The 11,611-nt window shown below is 23.7% G+C and overlaps 4 protein-coding genes across 4 annotated transcripts; 2 read left to right on the forward strand and 2 right to left on the reverse strand.

Moving 5' to 3' along the window:
* Window positions 1-5,076: 5,076 nt before the first annotated feature.
* Phum_PHUM202020 (mitochondrial 28S ribosomal protein S16, putative) lies at window positions 5,077-5,668 on the reverse strand (the record flags this gene model as incomplete). The annotated part of the gene is made up of 3 exons (XM_002425402.1): window positions 5,077-5,213; window positions 5,315-5,474; window positions 5,549-5,668. The coding sequence occupies 3 exons, from the start codon at window positions 5,666-5,668 to the stop codon at window positions 5,077-5,079; spliced, it is 417 nt and encodes a 138-aa protein (XP_002425447.1).
* Window positions 5,669-5,976: 308 nt separating this feature from the next.
* Phum_PHUM202030 (fk506 binding protein, putative) lies at window positions 5,977-7,212 on the forward strand (the record flags this gene model as incomplete). The annotated part of the gene is made up of 2 exons (XM_002425403.1): window positions 5,977-7,044; window positions 7,123-7,212. 2 exons carry the CDS (start codon window positions 5,977-5,979, stop codon window positions 7,210-7,212), a joined length of 1,158 nt encoding a protein of 385 aa, XP_002425448.1.
* A 1,112-nt stretch (window positions 7,213-8,324) lies between these two features.
* Window positions 8,325-9,299, forward strand: Phum_PHUM202040 (GTP-binding protein YPT1, putative; the record flags this gene model as incomplete). The annotated part of the gene is made up of 3 exons (XM_002425404.1): window positions 8,325-8,430; window positions 8,508-8,916; window positions 9,050-9,299. The coding sequence occupies 3 exons, from the start codon at window positions 8,325-8,327 to the stop codon at window positions 9,297-9,299; spliced, it is 765 nt and encodes a 254-aa protein (XP_002425449.1).
* Window positions 9,300-10,507: 1,208 nt separating this feature from the next.
* On the reverse strand, window positions 10,508-11,531 carry Phum_PHUM202050 (Peroxisomal membrane protein 11A, putative; the record flags this gene model as incomplete). Its single annotated transcript, XM_002425405.1, has 3 exons — window positions 10,508-11,036; window positions 11,116-11,250; window positions 11,476-11,531. 3 exons carry the CDS (start codon window positions 11,529-11,531, stop codon window positions 10,508-10,510), a joined length of 720 nt encoding a protein of 239 aa, XP_002425450.1.
* Between the last annotated feature and the right edge of the window lie 80 nt (window positions 11,532-11,611).

Consider the following 11,611-nt stretch of genomic DNA (forward strand, 5'->3'; position numbering starts at 1 on the left):
ACATGATGTAAAATGTTCTTCTGTTGCTTACAATCAATATAATTCTTCTTTCGTTAAAAGTGTGTTCGATTTCAATCTTGAATAATACCACGAACGCGGAGGAAGATCAACGTTGTGAATCGATAATCGAATCGGGCCACGACAATATATATATAATTTGTGGTCGTTTTCGCGAGGTTTGTATAAACGTTCTGTCGACAAACAAACAAAAACAAACAAAATCATCCATATTGTTTAACAAAGACCCTTTTAATTTCAGGTTTTATTTCAATAATTAACACTATCCAAAATAGTTCAACGAATTAATAGTTTATCATTATTATGCATTTGAAGTTTAGTCAAACAAAACAAAATTATTATTATTATTATTACAGTCATTGTATTTCTAAGTATCGTATCATGCTGTTACGACGGTTATCGGTTGTTATATCGTTTGTAATTTATAACGACCGGAAATGACGATTAGACGAACAAACAATTTTTTTTTTTTAAAATTTTAACATAGTGTGTCGAACATCCGTTTCGGAAAATTTTTTTCCTTTTAAAGAAATCCATTTTTACACCGGAGATTTGAAAATTCGTTATAATAATTATTATTAATATTAATCTAAGGGGAAAAGTAAAATGAAATTTAATATTACACGCACGCACTGATTTTTTACGTTTTTTTTTTTTTTTTAAATATATATATATACTAAAAATGGTTTATTATATAAATTCTCGGGGAAAAACAAAAAATAATAATCATAATAATAATAATGATGATGATGATGATAAAATACTTGAAGCGAATTTCAAAAATGTTTTTTTATGTAAAACAGCCGAGAAACAAAAGGTCTTTACCCACCGCCACAATAAACAAAAAAAGTTTTTTTTTTTTTTTTTTTTATGAAATGCGATTCTATAAAATGGTTTTATGAATAATCGTATCTCGACTGGAAACTGGAATTTTGGACCGTAAATTCAAAATTTTAAATTAAACCAATTTAAATTTGGCATTTGGTATTTACTTATAATAATAATAATAATAATAATAATAAGCTTCGAATTAAAATGGGTGTGCGTCAAAGTCTTGGAAAATCTTTTAAAATGAAAATTTTCACCCCCAAATATATATAGACTATATTTCCATTAAAGTTCTCCACTTAATAAATTCTTAAAGGTATTAAGAACCGGTAATTTATATTTTCATAAAAAAAAAGGAAAAATCAATATTCTAAGAAAATTTTTCATTTTTTATCATCATCAAATTTTCCACGTTGGAAAAATTTTCACTACTAGGAAAAACTACTTGGAACGAACTACTACTATTACTACTAGTACAAATTCAAAAAAATTGAAAATTTAAAAGTTATTATTTATCAATTTTCTTTTTTTTTTGCTTTTTAGTCGTGGAACAAGAAAAACATTGAACAACAAGAACAACAACAACACTACAACATTATAATTTTCATTTTCTTTTCATTTTTTTTACGTTTCCAATGTTGTTTGAAGTAAAAGAAAAATAAAAAAAAAATTTTATTTATTTTTTTTTATGTTTTCTGTTTTTTTTTTTTTCCGTTACGATTTAGCTTTTCTTTAAAATGAATTTGTTGCTGACTTAGTCAAAGACAAAATAAATTTGGAAACCTTTTTTTCCTTTTTTTTTTTTCCTTTTTGCTTTTTTTTTTTTTGTAATTCGACCTTTTTTTTATTTCGTTCTCCCCAGAAAAGAAAAGATACATAAATTATTTTACTTTTATTTTTTTTTTTTTTTTTTTACCTGTCATATTTTATTTTTATTTTTTATTTTTTTATTTGAATAATTTGATCGTGTACGTAGAAAAATAAATCCGAGTGGAAAGAATGGGAAAAAAAAAATATATATATATATATAAATTTGTTTTACTCCCGCATAATTTTTATAAAATCTTTAAAATTTCACCATTAAAAAATGGGGGGGAGGGGGACTAGATAAATTTATTAAAATGCCTTTTTAAAGCTTTTAGTCGTTTAGTTTTTTATTTAAAAAAAAATTTTTTTTTAAAAGTTTTTTTTAAGTATTTCCTAATAATTTTCCCTTTCGGTAATTTTCTCAACGAAAATCTTTCATCATCATGATTATTATCATTATCATATTATCATTATTATTATTATCATTTCACTCGCGCGTTTTTTTTTTTTTTAAACGAATAATCATAAAAACGAGGGAACGATTTTAATAATTTTATACGAATATCAAAGTTAATTATTATTAATAAATAAATAATATATTTTATTTTTGCCCCCCCCTCCCAGGCTTCATGCTCCCCTCTCCATTTTTCGTAGTTAAAAAATTTTTTTTTTTTCATCTCTCTTTCTCTCTCTGTCTCTGTCTCTCATCTCGTCAACGTGTTATTAAATTTTAATAATCTTTAATCATTTCATATTTTTTTTGTTGCTAAAAAGCTGATATTCTACAGTGTTCGCCATTTTTTTTTCAAATCCTTTCAGCTTTTTCCTAAGTGCACAACACTTAATGTCTCCACGGATTTGAGTTTTTCATCTTTTTATTCTACTTTTACCGTTTATCATTCCCTCCAGGGCGTCCTTTATGATGCTCGTTTTTTTTCTTCTTCTTCTATTTTTTTTTTTTCTTTAAAAAATCACTTTTCCTGCAGCAATTTTTTCATTCATTTTTTCCTCGGTTATATTTACTGTTTTCCTCTTTTTTTTTTGTTTTATGTTATTCGTGTAAATATATATATATATTTATTAACGGTCGTAATTGTGCTCGCCTTGCAGATTTTTCAGGTTTTCCTTATTATTTTTCTTTCTTTCTTTTTTTCTTTATTAAAAATTATATTCAATTTATTCACCGGATAAAAAAAAAAAAAAAGTTTTTCTACGTTTTTTTATTTTTTTTTGCATAATAAAAATTTTATATTTTAACCACGTGTAAAATTAAGTTTCATAAAGAAAAAAAACTAAAGTGAAATGTTTGTTTTTTATCGGATGTAATTTTATTTTTGGATTAATTTAAAAAAAAAAAACAATTTTTTTGTCTGAACAACAACAAAAAAAAAATGTTTTTTTTACAATAAACAGACAAAAGGGAGCAAATATTTTGTATTCCCACTAAATTCAAAATTATAATTTACCGTGAGGAATTGAGAAGAAAATAACAATGAAAATGAAAATACAAATGTTTTGAGAATTTTTTTTTTTTTAGGGGAGAGATTTAAAATAATAATTTAAAACCGTAGCAAAAATTGATTTGTAGCAAACCATTAGATTATATTGTTTTACGTATTCTAATTACCGCAAACGATAAAAAAAAAAAAAATTTTTTTCCTTTTATAGAGTATGAATCATTTAAATTAATTAATTTTAATGAGGGATTTTAAATGCGTTTTTTTCCCTGAAGAGTGCGTCCCGTTCGTAACGTTCCAGAATAATAACGGTCAAACGATTAAAAAAAAAAAAACGTTACGAATTAATTTTAATATGATATTTTTTTCATTTACGAATTTATTATATATATTAATCATTCATAACCCGATTTACTTAGAAATTTTTGCAGTTATGAAAATGATAAAGAGAAAAAAATAATTCTAAAGAATTAAATTCTAAAATCTGCTCATTAAAAATATTATTTTATTCATGTGTAGATTTTGGTAAATTTTTACGGTTATATATGACATTAATTAATGTTTGCATTTGACGTGAATGTAATAATAATAATAGTAATTTAAGTTCAAAAGTGTATTCATGTTTAAAAAAGAAAAAAAAAAACAACTTACCTTTTATTCCAAAAAATTTTCATCCATAAACCACTCACAAAATAATAACATCCGTTTTACCCGCCAGAAATTATGAGAAAAAAAAAAATTTTTATTTTTTTCCACGCGAAATTACAAATAAAAAAAACAATTTTACATCGTAATATTACTAATATTTTTTGATTTTATTATTAGTCACAAATAATATTAATAATTTATTTTTGTCTACGACATCGAACAGTAAAATTTTAACGAATTCGTTTTAAAAATAAAACGTTTTCCTCCCCGCAATGTTCTTCTGACGACTGTGATCCACACTGCCATTTTTTCAACTTATTAATTTCAAAATTAGCCGGTAGAGTTCTCTTTACCACATTTTTTTTTTTTTTAACGAACGGTTAAAATTTGTTTATAAATAAATTCAAATTTTAGATTTCCTGTCTTAAGCATTTGTTTAATTTAATTTGCAAGGACACTACTAACAATAAATTATTTATGTAAATTTTATTTGATTAATTTAAATAGTTTTTTTTATTTTTGAAATTTTAAAATTTGAAGATTTGTTAATTTAAAAATAAATAAATATAAGTACATAAGGAGCTCAATGTCAAAATTTTTACAAATGCAAATGTTAAATTTTATCAGTGAGATGAAATTTTAAAATTAAACTTTCTGTTTAATTGAAAGTACTTAAATGAATAATTTAAAACGTTGTTTGTTATTAACTGTATGTTGTTAAATATTTAGAGCAATGTTTCTTCTTGATTTTAATTAAAAATAAAGTTTTCGAGTAGACAAAAGTGAAGTTATACTAACTCGATATTTTTATTTTTTTATGTTTATTTATTTATTTTTTTTTTTTTTTAATAAACAACATTGCAATGTAAGACATGAATAAAATAATTCTAATAAATGTCTTATTCAAAAATTTGTTTTGTTTTGTTAGAAAACTTTAAGTTTGTCAGTAAATAAAAACAAACATACAATGTTAAAAATAACATGTATTAAAAAATTAATATATTACAAATGAAGTATTAATAACTAGTCGCAGGAGATGAAATAAAAATAACAAATTAAAAGTTTAAATTTTTTTTATTAATAACATTAATAAAAATACTGTAAAAAATTAATTGAATAAAAAAAAATTTTTACAATTAATTACTAGACACTAAAAATTGAAATTCACTCATTTATATAATAATTATTAAATATCGTGAACGATTTTAAATTATTATACTTCAATTATTCATTTTTTTCTTTGTATGCAAAGAGAAATAATTTATTTAAATCTATATTAAACTGACAAAGGAACTGGCTTTTGAACAGATCAATTAATTCAATTCGACACATCTTGCGATTTTTGAATTTCATTTACTTTGGCTCTTAAATCGATTAAATGTTTTTCAATTTTATTTCTGTTATTCCATGCTGTTCTGTATGTATTATAATGAATAGGAAAGTAACCTGATAAACCTAAAATAATATGATAAATAAAAATCAATTACATCTGATGTGCTAATATTAAAAAATTGTTTTTTTTTTTTTTACTTGAAATGAAAATAATAAAAACGCACCTAATAAGTTTTGCACAGGAAGAGTGACTTTAGCACCTTGACTTAGCCAATATTCTAACCTCTGAAAATTTATGGCCACTAATTTTTCATTATCTTGATTTGGAAGAGGATCGTAGTTTCCAATTTGTTCAATAACTTGTTCTGTTGGTTCTTTATGCCTCTGGAAATAAAATTTATAAATGTTTTTTACCTAGCTCCTTTATAAAATATTTTAAAACTTTTTATGAAACTTACCTCCATTACGGATATGTGAAAAAAAGGCCTATTGGCGCATCCATATTTAATTAAACGAATAACTTTTATACTTTTGGCCGAAAATGATGCACCACCTATTGATGATGGTAAAAATATCATTTTGAAAATATTTTTCAGAATTTAGAATATTCTGAACTCTTGATTGTTTCGGAAATCAAAAACATTTATCGTGGAAGAAGAAAATTTAATCAGAAGACAAATACTTTAAAAATGGATTCTTAGGCATGATTAGATTGCTTATTGTTATTTCGATTTAAGGTTAAAATTTTCGGATAAATATTTTTAAATTATATAATGTTGTAATTCGAGTTTTAATTAAAAAAACGTAATAAAGAGATACTTATATTTATTTACATCGTGTAAATTTAATAAAAATAAATTTAAAATTGACTTAAAATTAATAAAAAATGCCTGCCGTGCAATTGAGTGACGATTTAAATGTTGCCGATTCATCGGTTATGCCCAAGAACGAAGAAATCAGTCCTACATTTTCTAATTCTACAGCAATTAGTGAAAATGATTCAGAAAATAACGGTAAAAATGATAGCAAAGCTTCCAAATGTTTAGACGAACCAAAAGATGAATGGATTGATATTCTTGGAAATGGACAATTAAAATTAAAAACTATTAAACAAGGAGAACCGGATTCTAGACCTCAAGCCAATGATATATGCGAAATTAGACTTTTAGGAAAATTAAACGATGGGAAAATTGTTGAAAATTTTGACTCCTTAAAAATTGAGTTGGGTTCCCATGAGGTAGTACAAGGTGTAGAATTAGCAGTTCCTTTAATGAATGTGGGAGAAGAAGCAATAGTTGTCGTATCTCCTAGGTTCGGATATGGTTCAGTCGGGAATTTGCCTAAAATCCCTCCTAATGCCACAATCACATATGAGGTAACCTTGGTAAATGTGTTACCTGAGCCTAATTTGGAAAAAATCTCATTCACAAAAAGAAAAATATTAGCTAATAACAAAAAAGAAAGGGGTAATTGGTGGTATTCTCGTCAAGATGCCACCAAAGCTACTCAATGTTATAGAAAAGCATTAAATATGTTAGATGAAACTATACCATTCTGTGAAGAGGATGAAAGTACGATAAATTACACAGATGATCAAGTTAAAGAAATAATTGAACAAAAATTAGTCATATATAACAATTTAGCCGCTGCTCAATTAATGTTAGAAGCATATGAATCTGCCTTAATGTCTGTTAATAGAGTTCTTCAATGTGATTCGAAAAATGTTAAAGCATTATTTAGAAAAGGAAAAATATTAGCTGCCAAAGGTGAAATAAATAAAGCAGTGGAAGTTTTAAGGCAAGCATATTTATTAGAACCTGAAAACAGTGCTATTAAAATGGAATTGAGTCGCTGCGTCAAACTGCAACAAACAGAAAAACAACATGAAAAAAAATTATACAGAAAAATGTTTGGACAAGAAAAAAATGATGGAAAATTTGACAAAAATTCTAAGGTAAGTTACACCTGATTATGCAACAAAAAAAACTTCAATAAATTTTTCATTTACGTTACCAAGTTTCGAAAATTAAAGCTATGTAAAATCATTCCGAAAGTAACTAAACTATTTTTATTAAATTTATATATTTTTAGAAAAACTATACCTCATGGACGAAAATGCTAGGAACAGCAGCCACTGCTACCATCATGGCGACAATAGCATTTGCAGTTTGTTACAGATTTAAAAATTATTCCTTTCTCTAGTTGTTAGTATTGTAATGTCATTGAATTAATAATTCAAGTACATCACCTCAAAATGATAATTTCTTATTTTAATTAATACAGACAAAAATTATTAATTTTGTTTTTTTTTTTATAAATTTATAAATTTATAGTGTTCATTAAGTTAATTTGTGTTTTTTTTTTTTTTTTAATTAATATATATTTGTTAGTTTTGACCAAATAATTAATTGTTGACTAGTAAAATATGTTTAATAATTTTATAAATGTTATGATTTTGCAGTGAAAAATTGTTTACTTTTTTTTTTCCGAATTAAATATAATTAGAAAAAAAAAATTATTATTCTATATATATATATATAGAAAATTTTAATTATTAATTTAATTTAATTTAATAAAAATAAAATTGAATAATAATAATAATAAATAGATTATCAGTACTTAAATTATTTTAATCGAAATATATTCGAATAAAAATATATTATATTTATAATTTAAAAATTAATATAAAATAATAATATTTATAAATAAATAAATAAAAAGTAACAAAAAGTAAACAAAACGTTTTTCATTACAACAATTGCATTCCAATAATTTTATTTATGTATTATTAATTTGTTTGTTTTAATTACTTTTTTTTTTTTTTAAAATTTTATTCATTAGTTAATCCAATTTATTATTATTTTAATTGTTTTTGTTTTTGTTTTCGTTGAATGTAACGAAAGAATAAAATTCTTATTGTTTTGACCGTAGTAAAAAAAAAAAGTTTAATAATAATAACATTAATAACATTTTTTTTGTATTACAAAACGTATGTCATTTGAGACATAAATAAAAATTGCAAATAAAATAAAATAAACCAAAAAATTGAAAATGTAAAGACCATTTTTGTTTTTTACAAGTCATTAATTACGTGCCTGAAACCTGGTTTTGTAAACCTAACAAGATGTTATGTTAAACTCGGTTACCTAGGCAACCAAGGTACGACGACTGGGTCGATACGCTAAAGTGAACTTTTTATTCTTCCTCCTCATATTTTTTTTATTTAGTTAAAAAATGACTTTTTCTCCGACCGTGTCAATGGACTGGCAAAGTACCGCAGAAGGAGAAACTATTTTACAATATTTTTATAATCCTCAAACGTCTGGTAGAAAATTATTTGGTGAGTTTTGTTTTTTTACTCCATTTTAACACAGAAACACATTTTCTTCGGTTAAATAAATAAAATAACGTTTATAGGTTTGTTAGAAAGACCGGGAGTACCATCGAACGTCGAAGAAGTTTCTTATAAACTTTTTTTTATCGGAAGTTCCGGTATTGGAAAAACGGCGACAATCGCTCGTTTGGCTGGATTGAAATGTACAAACGATTATTACGAAACAATCGGAATACAAAAAACAAACGTTTATTGGCCGGTTAAAATATGGGATAAAATATTAATATTTAAATTACAATTTTGGGATTACGGTGATAATAATTGTAAAAAATACGGTCACATATTATCATCGTGTCAAAAGAAAGCGGATGCTGTTGTTTTTTTATTTTCCTTCACGGATAAATCAAGTCTTTTGGATTTACCTAAATTAATAACGACTCATGCAAAATCTTTCGAAGAACAACAACCGGCCGTCATTGTTATTGGCACAAGGTTAAATGTCACTACATTTTTTTTTTCTCTCTTTTATATCGCAACAACAACAACATCGACCTAAATCTCCAAATGAATTTTTAAAAAAAATTTTCACTTTAAATTGATTTTGTTTTTTTTGTTTTAATCAAAGGTACAAATCGAAAACGCAATTAGAAGTAACACAATACGACGTAAAAGATTTCGAAATGAAAACTCAAATACCTGTATTAAAAATAGAAAATAAATGGTCCTCGGGAAGAAACGAAGTCCATGAAATTGCTCCCATTTTAAATATTATTTGCGAAAGACTTTGGATGAGGGATCAGGATTATATACAAAAAAACGGTATAACTCGTGACACGTCAAATGTTACAACGGTTAAAAAAAAAATTACCAGATAAAAAAATTACTTTTCACAATCATTTATTTATTTATTAATGTAAATAATTATGTAATAATAATAATTAATAAAATATAACCCCCAATTTATAAAAATATTATTGTAATTATTAGTATTATTATTGTGTATATAAGAATAACATTTGTTTATTGTATTGTTTTATTTTTTTTTAAATTAATTTATTAATTCTTTATTTATACTTATTAAAAATAAAACATAAATTTTGTGAATAATGATTGATTTTTTATTGTGTATAATTTTGAGCAAGTTTTTTTTTTTTTTCAATAAAACATTTGGTTCTTTAAATAATAATAATAATAAAAAACAAGCCAATTGTATTTATATATATTTTACACTATATTAAATTTAATAAATATATATATATATATATATTAAAAAAATATTTTAAAAAAAACTAATTATTATAACTTAATAATAAAATAATAATAAATAATGTTTTTTACAACTAAAAAAATCATTATCATTATCATATCAAAATTATTAAAAATATAAATTAATTTTTCATTTATTGCTGTATAAGGGAAAAAAAAATGTTTTTCTTTCGGTATAGAAATTCGTAAAATAATAAATAATATTCCTTTATTATTATTTTTATTGTTATCAATTACAAATATACACAGCCGTTTAATTAATTTTTTTAAATGTATTTTAACAAAGTGGAAGACAAATTACATTTTTTTTTAAAAAGTCATGGTAAATTTTAACTAAATATATTCATTTATTTCTTTTCATGCTTAAATGTTTTGTTTTATTATTATTATTTCTCTTACTCCTCCTCCTCCCCCACTTAAATTTTAATAAAAAAAATTTGTTCGATTTCATTTTTAAAAAAAAAATTGATAGAGCTGTTAATAAAAATATAATTTTAAAATTAAAAACAAAAAAAAAATTATTTCTTTCGCTTATTTTACTATTATTATTATTATTAGTATAAAATAACCTCATTAAACGATTTATAATTCTTGTAACGGTTAAAAAAAAAAAGTATTCAGAAATTCATTTTTATTAAAAATTGTTTCCTAATATTTGTACTTTGGAATGACATACTTGAAGTGTAAGTGTGTGTGTGTGTGTGTGTGTGTCTGACATCATTCAATTAAACATTCAAGCTTTCTAAAAAAACCACATGATCATTGTAATTTACCTGTACTTTGATCATGCTTGTAAAATAACAATATTTATTTTTTATCATGGAACAAGTTTTGCCCTTGGATTAATTATACTTATCAATCCAGCTATGGATGAAATAGTACCTAAAAACCCAATTGTACCAGGTTTAAATTTTGTATAACCTAATGCTGTCATAGGAATCCAAACATCACACCCATTTTTAATAAAATCCCAAAGGACATCTTTATGATCGTTAATAAATATAGATGCGAATAAAATAATTTGTTTTTTTATATTATTTTTAAGAGGTATTGTTTTACCACTAAATTTAAGCCTGAAACTCTCTTTTTCAATGACTTTGGTTACTTCATAAATATCTCTGACTAAATTCATTAGGATAGAATAAAGCCAATATTTATTTGAAATTTGTGACCATTTACTCGTATTAACACTTGCTAAACCTGACCTTCCTATCCATAATAAATGATCGCAAATTAAATACAGGGCATTCGATATTTTCGACAGAGTACTCGTTAATTTAATTGTGACGTTTTCATAATGAATCGATTTATATGCTGCATAAAAAACTTCCAAACATTTTCCTAATCTGAGCACTAAAAATAATTTTAATTCATTTTAATGCAAAAATAATAATAATTTAATAATTTCATTTTAAAAAAAAATACTTAATAACATTCGACTTACATTTGCGAAATGTGCTTAAAGTATATTCTAATGATTTTAATTTATCAACTGTGTATGGATTAAATTGTCTTTTTTGAAAATAATGCCACATAGCTCGGCAAAAGTACTGAACCAATCTAAAAAAAAAAAAAATGTACAAATAATTTAAACGCAGTGAGAATTAATTTTTATATAATTAATAAACAATGACACGTTGCAAATAATAAATCAGGCAAAATGATAGACGAGTTAAAATTAATTTTACAAAAAAAAAAAAAAATTTCTCAAAAATACTTGACAATTATCTACAAAGTAAATACCAAAAATATTATCCAAAGTAAAAAAAAAAAAACAAAAACTACCTTGCAATTTTGTCTTTTCCTGCAGTTTGAGAATTTAATTTGATAAATATATCCATAATGGCAGTATTTATACTGAATAATTATTCAAAAAAAAAAAAAAAAAAAAAAAACTTTAATAAATTTTTATAAGGCCTCC

Source organism: Pediculus humanus, genomic scaffold, assembly GCF_000006295.1.
Source record: "Pediculus humanus corporis 1103172107551 genomic scaffold, whole genome shotgun sequence".
Taxonomy (NCBI): domain Eukaryota; kingdom Metazoa; phylum Arthropoda; class Insecta; order Psocodea; family Pediculidae; genus Pediculus; species Pediculus humanus.